Source organism: Marmota monax, unplaced genomic scaffold, assembly GCF_021218885.2.
Source record: "Marmota monax isolate L192 unplaced genomic scaffold, Marmota_monax_Labrador192_F-V1.1 WCK01_AAM20220418_F8-fsc00013, whole genome shotgun sequence".
NCBI classification, from domain to species: domain Eukaryota; kingdom Metazoa; phylum Chordata; class Mammalia; order Rodentia; family Sciuridae; genus Marmota; species Marmota monax.
Window position 1 is genome coordinate 7695269 of NW_026692202.1, and position 27061 is coordinate 7722329.

Consider the following 27061-nt stretch of genomic DNA (forward strand, 5'->3'; position numbering starts at 1 on the left):
TAGTTTATAATGTACACTAAAAGCAAAAGTGGAAAGAAATAATGACTCTATTAAATATTATTAGTACTAAAAATGGCTTCAATATTTCTAGATGGTGTTAAGTGATCAAGACAGCTTGTTTCTGCTTGAGGTGGACTTTTTCCTAACTGTAAGGCCCTGTCCTCCATATTTTTAGATCACTTACTTCAGACAACTTGTAATTAGAAATCCTTTCTTTCTTTTTTGAGATGCAAAACTTTTTTTTTTTTTTTAATTTAGGGGAGAAGAAAAGAATAGATATTCAATAGATTAGATAAAAGGAAATGAAGGGAAGAGAGGAGGAGAGGAAAAGGAAAGACAGTGGAATGAATCTAAGATATAAATCTTTTAAAAGCTTTCTGCTAGTGTTACAAGGCAGCAACCTATGCCTCCAGAACATAGAAACTTTCCTGTGAACTGTAACCATCTAGGAAGACTGTCCCTATCTCACATTCTTTCTGAAATAGGAAAAGCCTCACTTCAGAGGGTGTCTTGACCCAAGTTGTTAAGCAATGTACTGAATGAAGATACAAGAAAGTTTACTTTCCCTGGTAAGTAAACATAGGTGCCCCACAACTCTTCAGAAAATGTTCAAAATAATATTTATTGAGTTATATTACAAAATTATACATTGCAGCACAAGTTATTTTACCTATCCACCTGCATCAAAAATAAGTTTATTTTTTCACTGAAGATTAAAATTTAGTTTGTTTTGTGCCACATGGTATTAGTTAAAATATACATAATGTTTTTAATTTTATCTTTGATTATTGAATATCTTAATATAATTTCATGAAAAATTTGAGTTGGGATTAACGGTAAAGTATTTATCTTCTCATATGTCCTTGACTCAAGAACATTTTTGCAAAATAACACAAACATATCTTTGTTAGTTTCTGTTTCTTTCAGTACTGGCAGAATCATATGTAATATGAAAAACCATGTCCTTGGGCTAGGGTTATGGCTTAGTTGATAGAGTGCTTGCCTTGCAGCCTTGCATGCACAAGGCCTTGGGTTTGATCCCCAGTACCACACACATACAAATACACACACACAAAAAAAAAAAAAAAAAGAAAGAAAGAAAGAAAAAATGAGTCCATGACACTTTTCAGAATCTGCTTCAAAAAACTGAGCCCTTATAATTTTAACTTAACATAATGGAATTTCAGTCCAATATAATGAAACTGTCATAAGGAGGTTTTTTGTTTGTTTGTTTGTTTGTTTTTTAATTCTAACAAATCTGGGTTGTTTTAACTAACATAACTTGGAGTATCAACTATCATTCCACTAGTTCTTCTTTATAGTTTCAAAATTGATATTTCTTCCTAAATTTGAAAGTTCTTTGAGGAAAAACCCCAACTATAAATTTGACATTCTTTCAAATTCTAAATCTAACAAAGGTACTTGGAAATTTAAAAATATTTTAAATTTAAAATATTTGATTAAACTCTTATGTACTATAGGCAATTATTTGGTGGACAAATGAAATATCTTTTTTATTGTAAGATATTCCTTTTAATTATTTTGTCATAAATTTCTAATGAAGTTTACAGAATTTAAACAATGTGTTCTTCCTTTTCATTTTTCATAGTTTGGATTTGGAATGTCCCCCAAAGTATCATAAACTTAAAGGCCTGGTCTCTGATGAAGCAACATACAGATGTGGGGCTTTTAGGTAATGATTGGAACATGAGGGTACTAACTTCGCAGAAGGATTAATCTGTCATGGCTGAATGGAATATGGGGAAGTTATGGAAACTTTAGTGGCTGGGGTGTAGTTGGAGGAAGGGAATCACTGGAGATATGCACTGGAAGATGAACCCTTGTCACTGGCCCCCTTCCCTCAATCTCTCTTTTTTTCCTCTCTCCACTTCCTGGCTGCCATGAACTGAGTAGCTTTCCTCTGCCTTGTTGTTCACCATGATATTCTTTCCTCCTCACCTCAAGCTCAAATCATTGGACCAGATGATCCTGGATGGAAACTTTGGAAATCCTGGGCAAAAATAAATCATTCCTTCTCTAAGTTGTTTCTGTCATGTATTTTGGTTACAGTAATGAAAGACTGACTAACACATCATTTAAAAATGTCTTTCTTTATTCAGGAATCTAACTCATTGTATAAGAATCCAAAGCTATAAAAATGTTAGAACTTGTTAAAGTCAATTTTTAATTTATCGAATATTTGACTTTAATTACAGTCAACTAACAACCCGATTCTTTGGTTACTATTAAGAGGAAACTCCTGTTCATATTCATTATGTATTTTCTCAGAAGGTATTTTGGTAATGAAGATTTTAATGTCTTAAAAATCACCTTAAACAAAACAACTTTTCCACTTTGCTACAGCAAATATCAATTGCTACTTTATGCTGAATTCTGTAACATATCTTCATTCAGATTTTATTCTTCACTGTTTGAGATATAGTGTTAGGTTCTATATTTCTACTTAATTTAGCTTTAACAGTATACTTTGATTTAATTTTTTTAAATTTAAAAAGTTTTAATATTAAAATAAATTTAAATGCTAGGTCTATTTTAATCAAAAATTATATATTTTAATTTAAATTGATTTTACTGATATATAAAAACATAAAAATTGTACACATTTGTGGGCTACATGATATTTGATACATGTATATATTCTACAATGTTTAAACTAAGTTTAAACATATCTACTTTAAAAAAATTATCATTTTTATGGTGAAAACATTTAAACTCCTTTTATAAGGTTTTTTGAAATATGTAATACACTATCATTATCTAAAGTCACCCTACTATGAAAAAGCACACCAGAGTATAACTATAATTCCAATATAACTGAGTAGCAATATATTTTTGTTTTAAATTTGAAAATTTACCCTTATGTACTTTTATGCAAGAAAAATAATTTAGTTACATTTTTATGAAAATAATAGCATGTATTTCAAGTAATATTCCATCTGCATAAAATATGCAAATAAACACATTATAATGTCACATCAGAACATAGAAGAAATGCTTTGTAGTAAGTTAATTTATTGCCACTGACTAGATCACTGAAGTGTTTATGCATCATACTAGAAATAACACACACAGATCTCATTCTATGTAATATATCTTACAACACAAAGTTTAAATGAAGTGTAATTTTTGGCTTAGTGGAAAATATGTCTTCCACCACTTCAGTTTTAAAATTTCAATTTAATTAATTAAAATAAACAAAATTTTGTTCCTGAGTTGTACAAGCCATATTTCTTCTACTCAGTAGCCACATATATTTTTTTTCAGAAGCCATAACAATAAAGAAATCTAGACTTTTTTCTTAGCCTAATGTAGTAAAATTCTTTGATAAATTTTAAAGCAAATTACTTTGGTACTGTTGAAAGCTTCTCAAAACCAAAGAAAGGGGTGAAAGAAAAATCTGAGAAAAAGGGCCAAAGCATTTAAGGGGTCACAGAAGTAAATTGTACATTTACTCTAGGACATAGTAGGAGCAATATGTTAGGCCTCAGAAAAGAAAGAAAACTGAGTAAGAAGGAATTAGAAACAGCTATTGTATGAAGACTGACAGTGCAAAAAAACTCAAGGGAATAGTTCAGCTGCCATTTTTGTTTCCTAAACAAACAATTTTCTTCTTCAGCTATAAGAATTTCACTATTTTAGGATTATAAGTCCATTATGGCATGAACATAGAAGTTAATGGAAGCAGTCACATGCAATAGATGTTCCCCAAGGGACCACATCTCTGATAGTGAGGCCTGGAAGACTTGATGCCACTCACAGCTGCTTCATTAAAACAACTGCTAAATGCAACAATCTGAGGATTCCTCTGTCTCCTCAAAAAATTAGCTCTCAGATATCTCCAGATATGGTTCTAAATTTGGAAGACTTTCCCTCTTGCTACTGATAGTTGATTTGCCTTCTTGAAAATGACTGGGGCTGTGGGTGTTGGAGTAATAGAGATTGAACTCAGGGGCACTCAACCACTGAGCCACATTCCCAGTCCTATTTTGTATTTTTAGTTAGAGACAGGGTCTCACTGAATTGCTTAGTGCCTTCCTTTTGCCAAGACTGGCTTTGAATTCTAGATCCTCCTACCTCAGCTGCTGGGATTACTTGCATGTGCCACTGTGCCAAGCTTGAAAATGACTTCTGATGGTCATTTTAAAGATATTTCAATTCATAGCCGGGAGCACCATGTCATGTGCCTGTTATCTCAGTGCACCCTGTCTGTAAATAAAAATACAAAATAGGGCTAGGGAATGTGGCTCAGTGGTTGAATGCCACTGAATTCAATCCCCAGTACTGCGCCCCCCCAAAAAAGAAATATTTTATTCTTTTCTCACAGACATAAATTGCTCCTGTGTTTGCCCTAAATTCCAAGGGGGCCTCTGTCACAATCACCACCATTGTCCACAATGCTGTCATCATAATCACCATTGAGAAATTGGGGTGTCATTTCTGAAACATATGCCTAAGATTGTAAAATGAGCCAGCTAGACCCTAAAACTGGTTGTTTTCACTATTCTCAATCATGATTATCTTATATTGTTATCTCTTTCCACTCTAAAAATAGGAAGTCCTAATTTGTTTTTTATTCTACTTATTGCTAAAGTTAGGCTTGGTCTTAATTTCTACTGTTGAAAGAGAAGACTAATAGAAGAAGAAGAAAAATAAAAAAAAAACAAACATCTGTATAAGAACACATGAAGAAGGCTGAGGTGGGTGAGGTGGGTGAGGTGCTTGAGCCCTGGAGTTGGAGACAATTCTGGGCAAAAGAGCAAGACTCCATTGCACCTCTGAATAGAAGAAAAGAGAACAAAAATAGAATAACTGAATAATATGAGTTAAAATATTTAAAGACTTCAGGAATGAATAAGTTATGTTAGTAATCCTGAGCAACTTCATAGGATCACTGAATTCTAACCCAAATGCATTAAATGTGAACTCTTTGTGAGAGGAATACAAACATGTAGGTGACTTCTCATTCATAAAATGGAAAGACTGACATGTTCATTGCAGCATTACTCACAATATCCAACATATAGAAGGAACCTAAGCACCCATTAATTGATGACTGGATAAAAATATATGCATGTATGAATACATTGGAATATTATTCAGCTTTTAAAACAAAGTAAATTGTGCTATTTACAATAACATAAATGAACATGAAGGACATTATGCTAAATTAAATAATCCAGACACAGAAACATAAATAGTGCATGATCTCACTCATATATAATATTGAAAATAGTTGAACTCATAGATACATAGACAGGTATTTACCAAGGACCAAGAGATGGGGCCAAAGAGAAGGTATTGGTCAAATAATATAGAATTTCAGTTATTAGATTAATATCATCTGGAGACCCAACATACAGATTGGTAACTATGTTTAATAATCATGAATTTTGGAGTAAACATACTGCTGCAGTATATAGAGGATGCTTAAATGACCAAGAAAAAATCAAAGGTAGAGAGATGTTAACATAGGAGACAACTGGTAATAGAAACCCACCCAGCTCTACCCCTCCCCCTCCAATCTGACTGCTTTATGGACTGGCTGGGAGAGATGCATCTGGCTAGGAACTTGGAAGGGTGGGGGCGGGAGAGATTGTTTAGTGACTGAAACCAAGATCAGGAAACATGGGGTTCCACAGTGAGGGAAGAAACTAAGAATTGAGTCACCCACCACATGAGTGGAACCGAGGGGAGATCCCTGTGGTATGAACTTCCACCATGGACCAGCAAGTACTGGATGCTGGAAGTGTGCTGATTTAAAATCTTTAGACCAAGTGCCATTCAGCAAAGAGCCTGGAGCCCACCTAAATCCAACCCTTGCCTCCAGGAATTCCACCTATGGGATTACCTCTGTCACTCCAGCAATCCAGAGGGTGGAAAAACATGCTTTAGAAGACCCTACCTAAAACTGCTGAGAAGAGAAACTGAGAATCTTTTGAACTTCAATGGAAAGAATTCTTTAACTTTTCACCAATATCTCTGTATAAAAATTCTCTTTCTCTGTTTAATTGTGACCTTGATGGTACATGGACATTTATACATGTGTATTTTAATTTTGTTTTGTATTCTTTCATTTTTAAAGTTTTTTTAAAAATTTTATATATATATTTTTCTTCTACCTGTTTCCCTTGTCTCTTTTCTTCTGCTAACAATCTATATTGTTCTCTCTTTTACTCTTCATTTATTTATTTTTTTATTTTTTCTTATTTCCTTCTCCCTCATAATTATCATATCCTATTTATTTCTGTTCTCTCCCTGTTCACCATTTGAAATTATAAACCTTTTTGCAAACTTGCTGTTTTTATTGTAGGTGATAACTGATCATATACTTTTTTTATTGTGATAATTAACATTGTAGACATAATAGTAGGAACTATTTGGTTTAATGCTGTATATTGTTTTCATTGGTTATTGTTATTGTTTGTTTGCCCCTAAAGAGTGAGATACTAGAAACCTTCAAGGACACTATAAGTCCACAGGGTAGAAACTCTGCTGCCTCATATCCACACTGTTAAATGAGTAGAGACACAAACAACATGAAGAAGTAAGGGAACAAATCATCCCAAACAAACCACTGTATAGATCCTCCAAACAAAAACTAAATGAAGAAGCTATAGAAGTGAAAAATATAATTGATAATTTAGAATTAACAGACATGTAGAATCTTTTATCCATCAATGACTGAATACATTTTCTTCTCAGCAACACAAGAATTCTTATTTAATATAGACCATGTCATATAAGCTATCATATATGTTGGCATACAATTGTAATATTATCTTAACATATTGTTTTGCATCTATAGGATTATTTACATACTTCTATTTCCATTGATATTAATTTTTAAGTTCTTGCTATTTTCTTGATTAGAGTTGCTTGATTTTTATCAAATTTTATCTATATTATTTCTTCTTTATTTCATACATTTCTACTTCTACTCATGTATTTTCCTTCCTACTACATAATTTGAAACTAATCTGTTTGTTATTCTAGATTCTTTCTGAAAACAAATACTTTAAGTTAAATATAAATATTCATTTGAGTACTGTTTTATCCCAAAGATATGATATTTTAAGCTCTTATTATCACTTAGTTCAAAGCACTTTTTATTTACTTTTCTTGTGCTTTCTTCCTTGACCTCTGAGATATTTATAAAATGTGCCATTTAATTTTGAAATAGTTGACATGTGTGGATGGGATTCTATATATCTTCAGGTAATTGATTTCTAACAAAATAAATCATTCAGGAAACACAGTCTTCATAATTTTAAATTTCAAATAAAAAATGTTTTGAAAATGGTTTTTATATTGATTGTATTGGTTAAATACATGTCAAAACTGATCAAATTTCATAGTTCAAATATGTGCATTTTATTATATGTCATTTTACCTTCACAAAGGAAGAAAATCTTTTGCAAGCTACTCTTGTAGAAGAGAATTAATATCCAGGATATATATATAAAAGCTGAAAAAAATTAATAAAGCTATGGGGGGGGAATCATGTATTATTTAATGAGTAGATTTTAAGTTTTTTTTTTTTCTTTTCAGTACTGCAGATTGAACCCAGGGGCCCTTACCACTGAGCCACATCCCCAGCCCTTTTTTGCATTTTTTATTTAAAAACAGTATCTCACTGAGTTGCTAAGTGCCTAACTAGGTTGCTGAGGATAGCTTTCAATTTGTGATTCTTCTGCCTCAGCTTCCCAGTCACTGGAGCTTTTATGCATTCTTATCTAAAAAAGCAATAATGTAAAGTAATGGATATGCAAGCTTGATAGTAACAATCATTTATCATTGTTTGTAAATATAAAAAAGTCACATTGCATATGTTTATTATATGTAATATTTGTCAATTATGCTCAAGAAAGCTAGGTTGAGAAGAAATGGAAAGACTGAAAAAATTGAAGCCTACAAAGGAAATTATTCCTATGATAATTCTTCTAAATGTTTATTAATATTGTTCAACTAAAAAGGGCAAATGTTTATTCCAACTTTTTTATATAACTTTTTTTTTCTTTCCCTTGAAATTAAGATTATATTATGAAGCCTAAACAAATAAATTTAATAATTTACCTGTGGATTTTTTAAAAGATTTGATTAAAATGTTATTAAATTTAACATTTTAAATCATTGCAGTTCTGATATTTTGTTAATACAATGAAGGTCAACAGTGAAAATCCAGTTCTTAGATGGTGAAGTTAAGTGATTTCTCTGCTGGGAAAAAACCATGTATGTTAATATACAAATATGCTTTTGAGATTTTGTAATGACTAGATTGGAATAGGTTTGAAAACTAGTAAAAGCCTCTTTGCAATACACCTTATCTCAAATAAACATCATTTCTGAAAATATCATAAAAACATTTTAAAATTCCTCTTTAATAACAAATATTGAAAGTATATTTCTGATAAAAGCATCACTATCCATGTTCACTGAAACTAAGACACTTTATTCAGCTGTATTAAAGTTTAAAGTCTTTAACACTGAAGTAGAAGAAAAAAATAATAAAATCAAAATACATCTCCAGATAAATACTAAGCATTATTCTTAGAAGATATTAAGAATTAACCTTGTACTTTGGACTTTTGGTATCTTTTTCTGTTTTTCTAAAATATTGTAGTCTGTATGAATCATATTCATTATTTGTATATGAGAAAAGATTATTGCTTAAAATTACAAAGGTTAATACTCACAGAGCAGAAGAACAATTTAAAACGGAAGTTTCTGACCACAGTATTGGCATAAAAAAACAGACATGAAAACCAATTGTATAGAATAGAGGACACAGATGCAAATCCTCATAGGTACATACATCTCTTGCTTGACAAAGATTCCAGAAAACATATTTTAGAGAAAAGACAGGCTTTTTCAAAAAAGATGCTGGGAAACTGTATATTCATATTTAGAAGAATAAAACTAGATCGCTATGTCTCCCCCTGCCAAAAGTCAATTCAAAGAGATTCAAAGACTTAGGAATTAGAATAGAAAATCACAACTTCTGGAAGAAAACATAGGCTCAACATTCCAATATGTAAGTGCAGGCTGCAACTTCCTTACTAAAACTCCTGAAACTCAAGAAATAAAACCAAGGATGAAAAAGTGGAATGGTATATTAAATTAAAAATATTCTGCACAGAAAACTAAATAAAAGTATGAAAAGAAAAACTGCAGAAAGGAAGAAACTCTCTGCAAGCTACTCTTGTGGAAGAGAATTAATATCCAGGATATATTTAAAACTCAAAAAAATATCAAAAAGAAAAATATCCTATTCAATAAATGGGTAAATTAAATAGATATTACTCAAAAGAAGAAATGCAAATGTCTAACAAATATATGAAAAAAATTTCAAAATCCTTAGCAATCCAGAAAATGCAAATCAAATCTGCACTAAGGTTTCATTTCACCCCAGTCAGAATGGCAATCATCAAGTATACAAATAATAATAAATGATGATGAGGATGTAGCAAAGAAAGGAACACTTGTCGATTATAGGTAGGACTGCAATTAGTACATCACTATGGAAAGCAGTATGGAGATTTCTAAAAAAAAAAAAAAAAAAAATAGAACCACCACATAACCCAGATATTCCACTTCTGAGTATTTAATCAAAAAGTGCTGAAATTATCTTTCCATGATGATACATTGATACATACCAGTGTTTCTATTATCAGAGTTCACAATATCTAAGTTATAGAACCATCCTGGGTGTCCATCAACAGATAAATAGATAAAGAAAATGTGGTATATACACAATGGAGATCTATTCAGTCTCAAAGAAAAAGAAAATTAAGTCATTTTTGCTGGTAAATTAATGGAATTGGAAAACATCATGATAAGTGAAATAAAGCCAGATGAAGAAAGTCAAGGGTTGAATATATTTTTTTGTCATATGAAGAAGTTCAAGAGAAATAAGAACAAAAAGAAAGAATTTTATAAAAATAGAAGGGAAAACAGTAGGGTAGATGAAGGGGAAGGAGAGATGGGAAATGGGAGGAACATCGGAATGAACTGACCAAAGGATGCTATATAAATATATCAAATGAATTCTACTTTTGTAAATAATCACAATGCACCAATTAAAATTAATAAATCAACAGAAGGAGTAAAAGTAGAGTAGAGGAAAGGAATCTGGGAAAGGGCGGAAGAAAAGGAAAGATGAATACTGGATAATTAAATGGAGCAAATTGTTATATGTATTCATAAATATGCCACAATAAACCCCACTATTATACTGAACTGTAATGCAGTAATAAACTCATAAAAGTGGGTGTTTCCTTCTATTAAAATATAAATTTGAATTTCTGAACTGTTGGTTGAAGCAAATCTATGCACTAAGAAAGTACTAATTAATAACCATAAAAAGGCATGTATTCCCCTTATAGTTTCATACAGAGTAATTTTATAGTATAGTAGTAGTATGGAATGTAGCACAGTATACTATAGCACAGTACAATGCTAGTGTAGTATAATATAGCACAGTACAGTCATAATGTGGCCAAATCAATAGAATGTAAAACAGCAAGTATGAATCCTAATATCAACTGTGGATAATGGGTGGTGATGCATCATGTTAAACTCATCAGCAATAAGAAAGTGCTCCATTTTCAGTAGATGCTAAATGTCTGTATTTCTGCACAATCTTGCTATAAATCTGAAACTATTCTAATATAATGATCTATTAAAATGAACTATAGATAATGTATGGAAGAAAATGGTTTTCTGTTGTGTTTTATCTTTTCAGCACTATCAGAGGATAATTAAGAATATATTTATTAGTAATCTATAATCAAACTCTATTAATGAAACAAGAATGCAATTGAGTGTTAAATCATGGCATTGAACAAAAATAAACTGTATTTTCAGGACTACAACTATTTACACTGAGGTAAATGATTTTATTTGTTACATTAAGTTGAACAATTCAACCACTAAGCTCTGTATATTAAGAATAGCAACAAATAGACATTGAGAGTTTATATTGTTTAGTGTTATATTAACTATAAAAAAGATATATACATATGCCCCCAGTTTCCTATTAAGAAAACAGAATCCTAGAGATGTTAAATAAATTCCTGGTGAGTGGCAGATGTAGTGTAGGGGTTCATGCCATCACCTAGACTATGCAGTTAATCATTGTATTAAACTATTATATTGACTTGAAATTAGTTATAAACACTATTATTGCTATTTTATAATTCTTTGGTCTTTATTTGATTATTTGTATAATAAATTAAAATGAAACATAAGCTCACAGAGTTCTGAATACAGTCAAGGGACCTACAAAGAGAGCTAATTTATTGTGTAGCTTCTAATTAGCTGTAATTACAATATTGAATAAATGAAATACCTACCTTTAGAGACAATCAAATCTTTTCACTGAACTCCACTGGTGCTATGGTTTATAAAATAGGCTAATAACAATTGGAAGCATTATTCAAATGCTGTCAGAAAATGTAAAAGTATAATTTATTTTCAACCCTGAACTATTCTTCCTTTAAAATAGATTTAATATGGAAACTGGGTATAAGAAAAATGAATTATATAATGATCCATAATTTAACTCCAATTCAGACAGCATATCTTATTCTTAGAGAGCACATTTACTCATATACATGTGTGTATGCATGCACGCAGACACATTCAGTCATCTGGAAAGTTCTTCATAAAATTACTAAAGAATTTCTTAGAATATAGCTGATCAAAAAAAATGCTCACCACTATGGATTAGGTAATAAAATAAGTCTAGGCACTGCCACAGATACTGATATCACAATATAAAGAGATATTCAAGTTGCCATAGAATCAGATCTCTTTAAGGACAAGGCATTTACCATTTAATGTTTAATCTATTTTTAAGCAGTATTTTTAAGGAATTAATTCAGTTTTCACATACCAACATCTACTAAATAACTCTAAAATTTATTTCTTCCCTTTTATCATCTATCTGAGATTGAAAGGAAGCATATAAAAACAGACATGATGTATGAACCCTGTTTGTTCCTTGTGAATATACATGATGAGCTGCTAAGATCACTGAGCATTCCTAGGGTGCATGACTTTACAGCTTGCTTCTCCCAAAGGGAAAATCAATACTGTACTGTCTTTAAATAAGAGCCTGATCATCAAAGATGGCAGCAGCAAAAAAAAATAGTAAGCCTCCTTGTGTTTCATCTTACAAGGAAAGAGAAAACTGGATTCAATCAACTCTTGATAATGGAGAATGAAATGTTGTTTCTGCTAGTTTGGGGTTTGCAAAGGAATAGGGAAACAAATGAACAAAAGAAAATTCAGTTGCCCCAAGAAGCTAATTATTCTAATATGCATCTCAACAAATAGCAGCTTCCTCCCCAAAAGAAAGCATGAAGCATGAAAAAAGCAGGAACATGAACTGCCACAGACATGAATCAGATACAAGTTTTGGTATATTATTCTTCCAGTCAATGAACTACCTGAAGAAAAAACAACAACAACAACAACAAAACTGTGTCTTTTCTGGTGCTCTAAAAGTTGGAACACTTTCTCAAAAAAAGAAAAAAAAATCAGCATAACTGAAAGATCTTTCACAGTCACAATGCCAATAAATATAATTTTCTCAAAGCTTTATCAAATCAGAGAGTGGGTTCTTTGAATGTTTATTTTAAAAATGCTAAATGATGCTTTTAATTCAACAGTTTATATAGAGGAAACATATTTTTCATTTTAGATATTTTTATCTAAGAAATAAACATTAAAATTTGGTAAATGCCAAAATTTGGATAATATATCCTCAGCTTATTCTTTTCATTCAAAATATGTCCTTGACTTTTCTTTCAAAAATGTTGCCTTACCAGTGTCTACAAACACATACAGTGACAACTATTATCCATTATCCAGCACTTGACATGCCCGCTCAACATCACAATATTAACTGACTTTCCAGTTTTCTCACTCCCTGTGGGGCACTCTCTTCCAAGATTGATGAGGTGTGACATGGTGTTTGAGCTGCCTTTTTGACCTGACAAACAGGAGTGGTCCTTAAACAGATTGGAGGAGGGAGGACAAGGGAGGGAGAGAACAATGGTGTATCCCCGTGTATCCGGGATGTCAGCAGCCTGGTGCACTTGCTTTCCAAGGCAATTAAAACATTGTTTCTCATATTTTACACCTCAGTCAAACACAACTTTTTTCTTTGATTAAAGTGCCCCAAAGTTGCATTAATACACACTGCAAATGTAACAATTAGAAAGGGATTAAACTTCTGTCCCTCCAATATTTTAGAGAAGGTACTTTTAAAGATACAAGTTGCTGCTTCTTCCAAGTTTAAATACACTAAAACTCTAATCACTTCTTATAATTCCCCCAAATGGTGTTATCACTTTCTTTTTAACTATTGAATTCACTCTGGCAGAGCTAGGGCAATAAAACCCATCATATTCTAATTTTCAGACAGCTTGATAGAACCAATGTTCTCACTATAGATAAAGTGTAATGAAGCACTTTCTTTCCCATAGGAAAGTCTTTGACTCATATGCTTTGATGCCAACTAGCCTTCACATCTGCTGTTTCACCATTGATGGCTGTAACTTGGCATGCTAAACTAGTGTCTGATGAAGCAGCTTTACTCAAAGGCACCATTTTATTTCTTGCAATGGGAACATAGTAAAATGGTGTTGGTTTCCTGTAGGCCTTATGCAAATCCCTGTAATAAACATAGGATCAGGTCTCACATACAATAAATTGTGTGTTAGATGAGAAAATGGGGAGGGAGACAAACTTCTTGGGTAAAAATAACTCCCTTTTATGCAAATAAAACAAATGTATAATAAAGAATTAGTTTAAATGTTCATTTCAAAAGGAACTAGTTTATATCAAAACCCATATTAGACACAAATAAAATTATAACAATTTTAAAATATCAGTTTTATTTTTTAAGCAAGATATTATAATTTAATGCTAACAGTAATGCATCAACCCACAATCAATTTCTCAATATCATTCATAAAGAAAAAATTACTTGGGAGACTTAGAAAAATTACATGGCTAAAAAAAATCTTCACTGGGTAATTATGTGAGATTTTTATCTCATGGAAAATGAAAAGCATTATCAAGTATAGATGAAAATTATGGTAACAGTATTAATCTATTCTGAACTGATCCCATATATTTGCCTTAAATCAAACAAAGTTTTTAAGTTTTGTTTCATTCATTTAAATATGTGGGAAAATAAATATACAAATATCTGTAGATTTCAATATGTAAAAAAATTAAAAATAAATTTTCTATGAATTTTAAATATCCATAGTTATTTTTCAATTTGTGATAAGCAAGTTGGCAAGAGAAGCTTTTGGCTTGGAAGCCTAACTATATCAGAATTTCCAACACCCAAGTTAAAGCAGAATTTCATGTTTGAGGCACATTTTATTCAGATCTGCCAAGAGATACTGAGAAATTATCAAATAACACAAAGTAAGATATAAATTAGAATTGTGTGGTAATTTACCTTCATCAGTTAAAAGGGGTGATATGTTCTTTTACAACAGGGAGAGAAGTGGAAGTAGTTCACCAAATTACAAGGTAGTACAATAAGAAAACTAGGTGAGCCCCAATCCCAAAGCTCTTGCTCAGAATCCAATTTACTATAAATCCACAGAAAAGGCTAATTAATATCAGTTCTTTTGTCTCAATTAAGTATCAACTTTAATGTCAGTTAACCTTTCTAATGTAAAATAAGAAACATGTCTTAATCTACCCTCCACTCTGTAAACACCAATCACAGGTGTAACCCTTCTAAGACTCTTCTCTGCTCCCTAAAGGACTCTCCCCTAATTCCCCCCCATCCACTTTATGATAGAATTATATAATTATATTATATAATTATATAATTATATCATTATATCATTATATAATTTATATAATGAAGGTGTACAAATGAAACAAGAGCATTGACTCTCCAGGTTCTTTGGAACATATATTTTTAAAAATATAGTTTCACCCAATGATACAAATAAAAGTCAGGATTTATTCCACCACACAACATTGAAGAATAAAGAACTAACTTGTTTTGTGACCCTATAATATGACAATTCTGCTTATCTTTTGGAGGGCTCCAGGAAAAGATTCAGAAATGAGCATGTAGTTAGATTATTTATTTTCAGCAAATCTACATTGAAAAAATATGTAAACAAAATTCTGGTAAATAACTTGTTTAATTTAAAAATTCAGTCAGAAGATTTACCATTGTTTCATGCCTTACACTAATTATCATGGGGTCTGGGTTTCAAAAAGCAAGAAGAGTCACCCTAATATGAAAGAAATGAAAGTAGATACAATCATTTATTAACTATTGGTGTCAATAAATGAAGGGATCATTTCAATTTCTTCTTAACTCTGCCTGCACAATAGTATAAGCAAAGCAAGTTTGTTGTTTGTTGTCTTGTTTTGTTGTTTTTTACAAACTCAGAGGCTTAGGCTTAGGATTTTCTGAAAACTTCATAAGTGACTCTAATGGTCTCAAATATACCCAGACTGATAATTATTGACATAAATAAATCAATATTTTGTAATTTATCTTATGAACTAATTAATTTCCCCAAAGGTATTCATATGATTGGCAAAGAAAAATTGTATATATTTAAATCATACAACATGGTGCATCTTGTTAATGACTTCCTCAAACTAATTAGCATGTCCATTACCTGACATAAATATTTTATTTTTGCCTACATCTATGTTGAGAACACTTAAGATTTATTCTTACAGTAACATCCAGATACACTATTCATTATTATTCACTATAGTTGCTGTGCTATACATTATAGCTCTAGTAATTATTCATGAAAGGATTTTTTTCCTTTCTTTTTTTAGTACTGGAGATTGAGCCCAGGGACACTTTGTCCTTGAGCTACAACCCTAACTCTTTTTATGGTTTATGTTGAGATATAGACTAAGTTGCTTAGGGCCTCACGAGGTTGCTGAACTTGGCCTTAAATTTGCCATCCTCCTGTCTCAGCTTCCCAAGTCTCTGGGATCTAAAGGCATGCACCATCTCACCTGGCTCATAAATGAATATCTTAAAGACATTTAAAAAATACCCTAATGTCATAATATTAACTTTTTTCCTTCAGAAAAAGGAATTCAAAGTGAAAAAAAAATCAATACTTCTTATTTATCACAGTGATATAATTGCCTGCCATGGAAAGGATTGTATTTCCATGAGACATACATGCTATCCAGCCTTACTGGTTGTAGCCCAGCAACATTTTCTACAATTTAGTGTAAAGACATTGTCCCCATAAGTTAAAGTTACTTAACTGATAAAACAGTACCTTTAACATCACTAGGCAATGGTCTAGTTTATAATACATACCTAGGGAGGTAAGATCTAATAATATGTCAAAGACTTTATATATGAGTCTTTGATGTGAATATACCAACCATCTTGTTAATATTTCATTTTAAATTAGTTTCCATGGAACAGAGACAATATCACTAGTACTGAAATTAGAAAACTCTTTTTCCAAAAATACTGGGAAGAAAACAGAATGTCATTAACTAAACTTAAACAGACTTCAAATAAGTAAAAATGACCTGAAACAAAATTATGTGGCAAATTAATAATAAGCAGAACTAATCTTTTGTGAGCAGGTACTGAGAAATCATCCCTGGACTTAATGAAATATCACAAAAATTGTAGTATATTGCATAATGGTAGGAGGTGATTAGGGCTTGTAGAGTACTAGCAAATATGTGAACACCGAAAAAGATGTAAGCCAATTTCTATCCATGTGCTAGCAAGTAATTATTGAATCTTTTACAGTAAATGTACAATATCCTATTCATGTATTAACACCACTGCTCTTTTGGTATTAAAAATAACATACAGCTCGCTCTGGTCCCTGAGGCTGGCGGCCGAGCCGTGTGTCTCCTCCTCCGCCGCCGCCATATTGTCTGTGTGAGGAGAGGGGAGAGCGGCCGCTCCCGCTGCCGCTTCCACCACAGTTTGAAGAAAACAGGTCTGAAACAAGGTCTTACCCCCAGCCATCTCTGCACACAGTGACTGCCAGATCTTCAAGCCTCAAGTTCAGCTTTGTCCGCCAACCTGTCTGACATGTCAGGACCCGTGCCAAGCAGGGCCAGAGTTTACACAGATGTCAATACACACAGACCCCGAGAGTACTGGGATTATGAGTCACATGTGGTGGAATGGGGAAATCAAGATGACTATCAGCTGGTTAGAAAGTTAGGCCGGGGTAAATACAGTGAAGTATTCGAAGCCATCAACATCACAAATAATGAAAAAGTTGTTGTTAAAATTCTCAAGCCAGTAAAAAAGAAGAAAATTAAGCGAGAAATAAAGATTTTGGAGAATTTGAGAGGCGGTCCCAACATCATCACACTGGCAGACATTGTAAAAGACCCTGTGTCACGAACCCCTGCCCTGGTTTTTGAACAGGTAAACAACACAGACTTCAAGCAATTGTACCAGACGTTAACAGACTATGATATTCGATTTTACATGTATGAGATTCTGAAGGCCCTGGATTATTGTCACAGCATGGGAATTATGCATAGAGATGTGAAGCCCCATAATGTCATGATTGATCATGAGCACAGAAAGCTACGGCTAATAGACTGGGGTTTAGCTGAGTTTTACCATCCTGGCCAAGAATATAATGTCAGAGTTGCTTCCCGATACTTCAAAGGTCCCGAGCTACTTGTAGACTATCAGATGTACGATTATAGTTTGGATATGTGGAGCTTGGGTTGTATGCTGGCAAGTATGATCTTCCGGAAGGAGCCATTTTTCCATGGACATGATAATTATGATCAGTTGGTGAGGATAGCCAAGGTTCTGGGGACAGAAGATTTATATGACTATATTGACAAATACAACATTGAATTAGATCCACGTTTCAATGATATCTTGGGCACTCTCGTAAGCGATGGGAACGCTTTGTACATAGTGAAAACCAGCACCTTGTCAGCCCTGAGGCCTTGGATTTTTTGGACAAGCTGCTGCGGTATGACCACCAGTCACGGCTCACTGCAAGAGAGGCCATGGAACATCCCTATTTCTACACTGTCGTAAAGGACCAGGCTCGAATGGGTTCATCTAACATGCCAGGGGGCAGTACACCTGTCAGCAGCGCCAATATGATGTCAGGGATTTCTTCAGTGCCAACCCCATCGCCCCTTGGACCTCTGGCAGGCTCACCAGTGATTGCTGCTGCCAACCCCCTGGGGATGCCTGTTCCAGCTGCCGCTGGTGCTCAGCAGTAATGGCCCCATCTGTCTCCTGATGCCTGAGCAGAGGTGGGGAAGTCCACCTTCTCCTTGATGCAGCTTGCGCCTGGCGGGGAGGGGTGAACACTTCAGAAGCACCGTGTCTGAACGGTGGATTTATAGTAGTTCAGTCATAAAAAAAAAAAATTATAATAGGCTGATTTTCTTTTTCTTTTTTTTTTTCTTTTTTCTTTTACTTTTTTTTCTTTTTTGTTTTTAACTCGAACTTTTCATAACTCAGGGGATTCCCTGAAAAATTACCTGCAGGTGGAATATTTCACGGACAGATTTTTTTTCTCCCTTTCCAAATTCAGTTCCTCATGACTAAAGAACAAAGATAAACCAGCCTCAATCCCAGCTGCTGCATTTGGGCAGAGATTTCTTCCCATTCCCACTGTTGCTTCCTACACTTTGGGGGGTTGTATCTCACGCTCTTCTCCAGAGATTACAAAAACGTAACTTCTCAGGAGGCAGGAAGGAAGAGAGGCAGGTCGGACCCAATCTAAGAGCAGTGTACTGCTGGTCACTTACATGACTTTACTCCAGAAGTGCTTCAGTGGGGTTATCCTGGCGACTCTAGTGGAAGCGTGTCTTACTTATGTTGAGATGTTGAAAATCTACACAAAGTGCAGACAGATCCTAAAAACTTCTGTTTAGTATGAATCATGTCTTACTGACCTAACCCTAAATCCAGCTCACTTATAATTTTAGTTTTAGTTTAGTTTAAAATTGTGATACCTTCCCTCCCAGGCTCCTTCCTACCTTGATCTTTTCCCCTTTCACCTCCCAACATGCTGTGCTCAATAGCTGGTAGGAGGGAGAAGGCAAAAATCTTTTCATTTTCTTTGACTTGGCCATGTTGAAGTCACTTGGTAACTGGGCATAGTTTACTGCTTTTCTCAAAAGAACATTTTCTATGTAGGTTTCATGATAGCAGCTCTGAGAACTAATGGGCAGTGAGGCCACGCTGAGTTTCATTTTAAGCTTTCTACCTTCTTTTCCTCCTACCCTCCCTTCCTTTACATGCCATCCAATGAGAAGACCTGTTCCTCGGTCTTATAAATGTATCTAAAAGGCAGGAGCAGAGCCACTATCTCCAGTGAAACAGAAATGGTAGACCTGTAATCGTGGGCCACTATCAACTGTTGTTACAGCCCTGCCACCCCTTGCTGTGTGTATATATATAATACTTTGTCCTTCATATGTGAAAGATCCAGTGTTGGAATTCTTTGGTGTAAATAAACGTTTGGTTTTATTTTAAAAAAATAACATACAATTTATGATTTTTAAACAATAAAGAATTATGAACAAGGTGTATGGTATGTGTTTATAAATCTAGTTGTTAAGCACATGTTTTTATATTCTATCGCTTAATTTAAAAATGACATGTTTTTCTAGTACTTAAGAAGTAAGATCACTAAAGCTTTCAAAACAGTCATTCCAGGCATGACACACTAGCTATTCAGACTTCAAAACCTATCACCCCAGTTCAATTTAATTTCAGGAGATCATTGAACTGATAAGATCAGAATAAGTGACAAACTATAAGAACTTGTTGTAGCTCTATCTGCATCAATGGCTTAATGTAAACGTTTAGAAACTTAATATGATCAAATAGTTGAGGTCATGTGGGTGCGCCAAAATGATTAATGTACTTAGCTCTTCTGAGTAATGATGGCTGTGCCTTGATCTCTTTGGTTATTACTTTTATTGTGATACTATGAGCCCCTGGCTACTGCTTTCATAATTAATAAGTCACTTAACCTCTCTATGGCCCAGTTTCATCATCTGTTAAATGAGTATAATGATAATTGCTTCCTACCTTTCTTAAGTGCTGTTATGAAGATTAATGAACTGATACTTAGAATGTACTTTGATTTCCTAAAGAGGAAGATGTGTGTGTGTGTATTGTGTGTTTGTTTATTGTGTGTGTGTGTGTGTGTGTGTGTGAGAGAGAGAGAGAAGAGAGAGAGAGAGAGAGAGAGAGAGAGAGAGAGAGAGAGAGACTTTTGTTGTTAGATAACAACAAAGATAAAGATAAAACTATTTGCCTCAGACAGGAATATTAATTCACCCTTTTGCATTCCTATCTCCATTGCCTAGACTTTTAAATAAATTGCCTTTCAACAGAGGGTTAAAATGGGTATGTCATAGAAGGCTACATATTTTGGAAAAAGAGAGAGAGAGAGAGAGAGAGAGAGAGAGAGAGAGAGAAACCATTTTACCCATCTATGGAGAACAACACTTTGTAAGCAGTCACACCTATGGCATACATTCTATCTGAAGCCCTCTGTCACAGGTTTTCTTTCCATCAATGAAATTGATTTATGGCAACATTTGTTTTGCTCATACATAACCGTACAGAATTTGGTAAAAGGATAAAGTACATTCATAAAGAAAATATAAGTATGTAGCATTGATTTATGGCACATAGAACAAATGAAAAGGAAATAATTAGAAGACAGAAAAATGGAAGTCCATGAATACACAGAAGGATGGTATTTTAAAAGTATATCTTATGGTTATCTGAGATAGAAAATGACTAAAATTAGATAGAAATGACTAAAATGCTTTAGTCAGACATAGCCAAAGAAAATTACAAAATGTTTAATGTATCAGTTGTTTAGCTTTAACTACACATGATAAGGTTGTACAAGAATGAGAAAAAATGTTAATAACAACAACAACAACTACAACTACAAATAGATGGAGGAAAATGAAATAAAAATGAACTAACCAGTTTGCAGGCAAAACTTAGAGGTAATAGAGAAGTGCTAAAATTTGTATGGTTGGATAATAAAAGTGTTTATTTAATTTAATTTATTTTATTTTTTGCAGTGGGGATTGAACCCAGGGGCATTTAACCAATGAGCCACATCCCCAGCTCTTTTTGTCTTTAAGATAGGGTTTCACTAAGTTGCTTAGTGCCTTGATAAGATGATGAGGATGGCATTGAACTTGGGATCTTCCTGCCTCAGCCTCTTGAGTTGTTGAGATTACAGATGTGTGCTACCACACCTGGCAAGTATTTTTAATCTTTAGTGTATCAAGCCAGTGAAATTTCTTAATATTGTCTCAACTCAACATAGCTTCTGAACTTAGTTAAGAATCAAATTAAATATGTTGCCTTAAGCCTTAATTTAATGCCTTGTAGACATTCCTTTTTTTTTTTTTTTTAGTACCAGGGATTGAATTCAGGGGCAATCAACCTCTGAGCCACATACCCAGCGCCCCCCCCCCCCCCACACACACACACTTTTTTTTCTTTTATTATCTTTTCTTTTTTGATTTTATTTAGAGACAAGGTCTTACTGAGTGGCTTAGCACCTTGTTTTTGCTGAGGCTGTCTTTGAACTTGTGATCCTCCTGCCTCAGCCTCCCAAGCCTGCACCACCATACCTGGCTGACTTTCTCTTGTTAATAAAGGATTTATACTCCAAAGCAACAATAACTAAATATAAAGAGAGGCATACAGCATCTTTAGAAGAAATTGAAGATATGGCTTTTTGATCATAAGCACACTCAATCGGATGCATTTAAAGTCCATAAAGCTTCCAAAGAAACTGCTGCAAAAAGGACTTTGACTCCAGTGTAAAAGAAACTGAGCCTATTCAAAATGTAGACAATATACTAGGCTCCCAATATCCACCTTACCTGTAAGCTAACTAAAGGTTTCCATTACACATCATTAAGGGGTTTTGGCTGATCATTTAGCAATATTATTGAGACAAATGATAAGCAATACAAGCCCATGACATATGCAAATTCAGTGCTAAGGGCTATAGATACAAGAATGAATGATACAGATTCATTCAATCCCTGTCCTCTTGCTGTGCAGTGAAGTATGGGAACATGGTGGCAGGGATGGGGGTGGGGAATATGAAAATATATTTTGGATTGATAATTTAATGATAATTGAGAATAAAAAGAGAATACTTAGGGGGAAAAAAATGAACATTTTTCCCAGGCTGGGTAGATTTTGGTTTAAAAAGTATTAGGAAATTTTTCTAGGAGTATAGGAAGGATAAATAAATATCTCAAGAATAAAAACAACCTAACTAATTAGATTGAAAAGGATGGGTGGTGATGAAAAATGAGCATAATGTCGGAGAAGGAGGTGTGAGAGTTCAGGATACAGCAAAACAGAAAAGACAAACCAGTTTGGCTAGAACTTCAAGTGTAAGGGAAAGTGAATAGAGAGTAAGAAGCCAGACCTGTGCTTTGTAAACCTGCTAAGGAGCTAAGCTCTCAAGTTAAAGCAAATGGAAGGGAGTCCTTTTAAAGAGCTTTAAATCACTCCAGTAACCTTGGAGAGATGAGACAGTGGTTTGAACTAGGAGAAATAGATAGATTTCTCCTAGAAAGGCCCTGGGTTCAATCCTCAGCACTGTAAAAATAATAGAACAATAAAATGAAATGTAGACTCTGTCTTTTTAGAAGACCTAAAGTATTTACATTAGGAATTTGATGCCACTTACATTTCCTTTTAATATATGCCAGGATTTTATTTACCATATTCTTTTTTTTTTTTAAAGTGCCTCCTTTGCCACCATTCTTCTTAGATGGACAGACTATATTAGAACATGTAGCAAAATCAAAATTTTCAGATAGAACAACCCTAGACAGAATTTGTGAACATTTAAATCCATGGAGTCATGGGATGCATAGAAAAAAAGGTTATTCAGCTTCATTTTGTAGAACATTTGACTTCCTTCAAATTATAGGGATTTTTCTGAGAGTCCATAATACCTACAGGCTATTGCTGAGTTATTTTTGATCTTCTGGTTTCTATTGATTCACTCTCCTAATTTTCATACTTCAGGGAGAAAAGAATACACTTGTTTGGTAGCATTTTGTTTAGGCCTGGAGTGAGATTTTAACTCCAGTACACAAAATTCTTAGATTTCCAAAATGGAGGATTTGATTCCTCTTTTAATGCTTTTTAATGAAACTCCTGATCTCTCATCTATTTTTTTTTATCTAAATATGACCAAGAACACACTAGTGATGCCATCCAGTTCATTTAGTTTCCTTGGATAAAACTGGAGAAGCAGTTTGATTTTGAATTATTACTTTTTTTAGTTATGGCTTTATATTTATCCCTGGAGAGAATATGTGGATAGCACAATGGATATAGAAGAGAGGAAGGAAGACCTCTTCTCAAAGACAATATACATACGAGTTAGTGAACAAAATCAAGTCTGTTTTTGGAAATAGAATTATTTGCTGTGGTAGAGCAACATTGTAACTCTGCCTGTGACTTTGTAATACTGAGGGCTCACCTGCTTTATGGCCAGATATCTTGAGCCAATCTTACTTGTACTGAAATAGCTGTTAGTTTTAAAATAATTTTTGGGAACTGAGCCTTCCAGAACAATAAGTTAAGGGTCTTATTAAATTAGTAGAAACGTAATGGAAATTCCTTTAAAAGTCAATGCCTGAAGGTGCTTCCTATAGTGTTTGTATGTATGGCTGTTAATTAAAAAATGAAAGGGTGGTATAAAATATAAATACATAGTACAGAATAGTTTCTAGTTCACTGTAGGATTTCAAAGTAAGGATACATTTATTTGAATCCTAGAGTGCTAGAATTTTTTTTTATACCATAGTTAGTATAGTTATATATTTTAACGAGCCAAAACATAAAGTTGGAAAGAGAATCTTTAGGACCACACTAAAATACTAAAGAAAAATCAACATATAATGTTCTCTAAGACTCAGGGCTTTTTTTCTTTCTGATTTTAACAGTAAGAATTCAGCATGTGATAGTTAACAACATAAGGTAATTGTCAACTTAGCAATTATCACTGTATGGTTTTTATTGTAAATAGTGTATAATCCAGAAGGCTTCAATTCTGAAGAAAGTCTGTGCTGTTGGAAACAGAAAGTTGCTTCATGTCAATTTTCTCCAGGTGCTAGAGGCACCCTTGTGTGCAGGAGATGAAAGAGTAAGAAGAAAAGCCGGTAGCAAGGAAAAGTGAAGGTAGGAAAAAAATGACACGGCAGAGAGCAGCTGAACTAAAAAGAAGAAAAAAGAACAAAAGATTGAAAAGACAAACAAGGAGGAAAATAACCTTAAAAAAGAAAAATGACATAAGGAGAAAAAAGAGAATTATTTTTTGGAACTATTTTTTTCCAAGGGAACTTTGCTAATAATACATTAGGCTTTGAAATAAGATATTTGAGTCTTCTTAAAATAAAAATGAAATTAAGGCCATGAAATATTTGTGAAATTGATATAAACATTTCTGGTGTCAAATCACTGATAGGTACTTTATTTGTGTTATTTTTCAAATTCAACTTCAAAAGGCACTTGGATACTGTAATAATTTCAATGCAACATGTATTCACTCCCTGAAAATTTTTTGACACTAACATTGAGCTTTTAAGAATTTCATCAACTAGTTTCTTAAAATAAAAATAAAAATCTCAAAATCAGTATTATTAGAAAGGAAATCTCTAATAATTCTATATATTTAATTTGAAAAAAATTGATCAATTACCCTTAATGTCAAATAATACCACTCTGAGAAAATTGTTTTACTCATATTTTAGTTATTCAATGCATTTCATTAAGAATTAATGAATGGGTAATTAAATATGAAGTATGCATTCAGTCTTTAACCTACCCATATGAGAAATTCATTCAGAAAAATAATTAAGACTTTAAGGAGCTAAGAGAATCTATCACATTCTTTGGAAATTTGGTGTCTTTCAGAACTTTGTAAAGAAAGTTGAAAGTTTTGCATGAATTTTTACCAAGAAAATTGCATAATATTGCAAAATTGCTGTTTTAAATCACATAAAATCCTGTTTTCTGATTGTTGACCTATTCTTCTGTTATCAACTTGACTGCAATCTCCTTGAAAGTGATAATGAGGTCATAGTTTTTGTAGAATACCTAACCAGTAGTGCAGTTTCTGGCACTCAATAGGCACTTGGTGCATGCTTGATGAAGGAATTTATTTTATAGCTTGAACCAATTATTTAAGAAAAAATCTACTACTTCTACTGTGCAATAGAACTACCTATTGCATTTATAGGAACACTGAAAGGAAATTTTAGTGTTTAAAAATTTTGCCCACTCTCTAAAAGCCTGAAAAATACTTTATAAAATATTAAAGGAATTATAAATTGATACTCCTTAAAGTAAAATCTCCCTATCTGATCTACTTTGGATTGGTAAGAAAACAGGAGTAGAAAGAGAGGAGTAATAAAGAGAATAAGGTGCTCTATATTCCAGGAATTGTGCAAAATTATAATTCCCATGTAAGTGTTCCAGAGGGCTGTTCTTTTGGAAACCAAAGTGAATTCAATAGGGTATCCTATTTCCAGACCCTATCTTGCAGAATACTAGATGAATAACTGTACAGACAATAAGAACTGATTTTTCTTTTTGTTCTCATCTCCTGCCTCATTTTGACAGAAATAAATGTATACATGGGAAACAATCTTACATGTAAGGCTTCTTTTCTGATTAACCAAGCCTTGTAGAATCCAAATCTACAACTATTTAATTTTCAACAAACATATTATTTTTTCATTAAAAGATAAAACCTTGTTGAGAAAAAAAGATGTTTCCTTTGGGCAGATACTCTTTGAAATAAGAGTAGAATACTTACTTGTAAAGCAAAAGCTCCTGGCAATATTCACATATCAAAATGATTCACTTTCGTGGACACAGGTGAAGTGTACAACTTTCTACCCCTTGAGTTATATGCTATCAATTATCCTGCATAAATAATAATATTTAACATATAAATTTTAGATAGCCAGTGGGACTTACCTTGAAAAAAGTCATGGTTGCACCATCCTCTACTGCTCCATACTCTATCTTGGTTTGTTTAGCTAAATCATCAGCAGAGTCAATAGGAGATTCCATGCGTTCCACTGTCAGAAAGGCGGCTAAATTAGCAGTATACGAAGAAATGATGATAAGTGTGAAAAACCACCAAATGCCTCCCACTATCCTGGTGGAGAGCGCTTTGGGCATGAGCTCAGAACCTAACAGAGATTGGGGGAAAGGTGAAACGAATACAGAGAATTTGATCAGCAATCAAATACTTTGGTCACAGTGGCAGAATGGAATCACCGTGTAATAAAAGCTTATGTCACAGATTTATATATTGCTTTAGTAAGCAAGCAACAACCATTGGGAGAGCAGAAGCTAATTTCAGAAAATAGAGAATTCTCTAGGATGTTCATGTTTACATATAGTGACAGGAGACTCTAGCTCTACCTGAGAAGGTGTAGTTAAAATATTAATGAGTTAAATTCTTTGTAAATTAGCATTAAAAGAGAGAGGGAAAAACTTTCCAGTTTATAAGCCAATGTGTAGATTTTCATATTGTTATTATTTTTGTGAATTTCAGAGGAAATGACTTAACATATGCTGACATCCATTTTTTTACAACCTTCCTGTAGTTTCATTTTTCATGTGCAAGTAGCACAAATATTTTGTCTATTTCATCACTTTAAAAAGTAATGGTGTATAATAGTAAAATAATTTTAATTACCCACATTCTTTAGAGATGATGTGGGGCTTTAGCCCAGTATTTATTTTAATATGAGGTAGCAAATAATTTTCTACCTTATATTATAATTGAATAAGCAAATATCTCCCATCACTATGGTTAGCCTTTATGAAGTAAGTTAGGGTAAGAATAAGTACTCAAGTTGTTACAAATTTATTTTTATACATATGTATCACATTTCATATATATGTATATATATATCAAAATATATGGCTGGAGTTGTCTGCCCATGGTATAAATAAAAA

General features: G+C 33.2%; 2 protein-coding genes across 4 annotated transcripts in view; one reads left to right on the plus strand and one right to left on the minus strand.

Moving 5' to 3' along the window:
* Grik2 (glutamate ionotropic receptor kainate type subunit 2) overlaps nt 1-27061 on the minus strand; it is a 669837-nt gene that overhangs the window by 124340 nt on the left and 518436 nt on the right. For all 3 annotated transcript variants that reach the window (XM_058575396.1, XM_058575405.1, XM_046430718.2), the window contains one exon: nt 26069-26286. In XM_058575396.1, coding sequence (XP_058431379.1) covers nt 26069-26286 — 218 coding nt within the window. The remainder of the gene's footprint in view (nt 1-26068; nt 26287-27061) is intronic.
* Nucleotides 16889-18394, plus strand: LOC124083961 (casein kinase II subunit alpha-like). The gene is given in 2 exon segments (XM_046430728.2): nt 16889-17924; nt 17927-18394. Coding segments are annotated over 2 exon segments (1170 nt in total). The 5' UTR covers nt 16889-17107; the 3' UTR covers nt 18280-18394.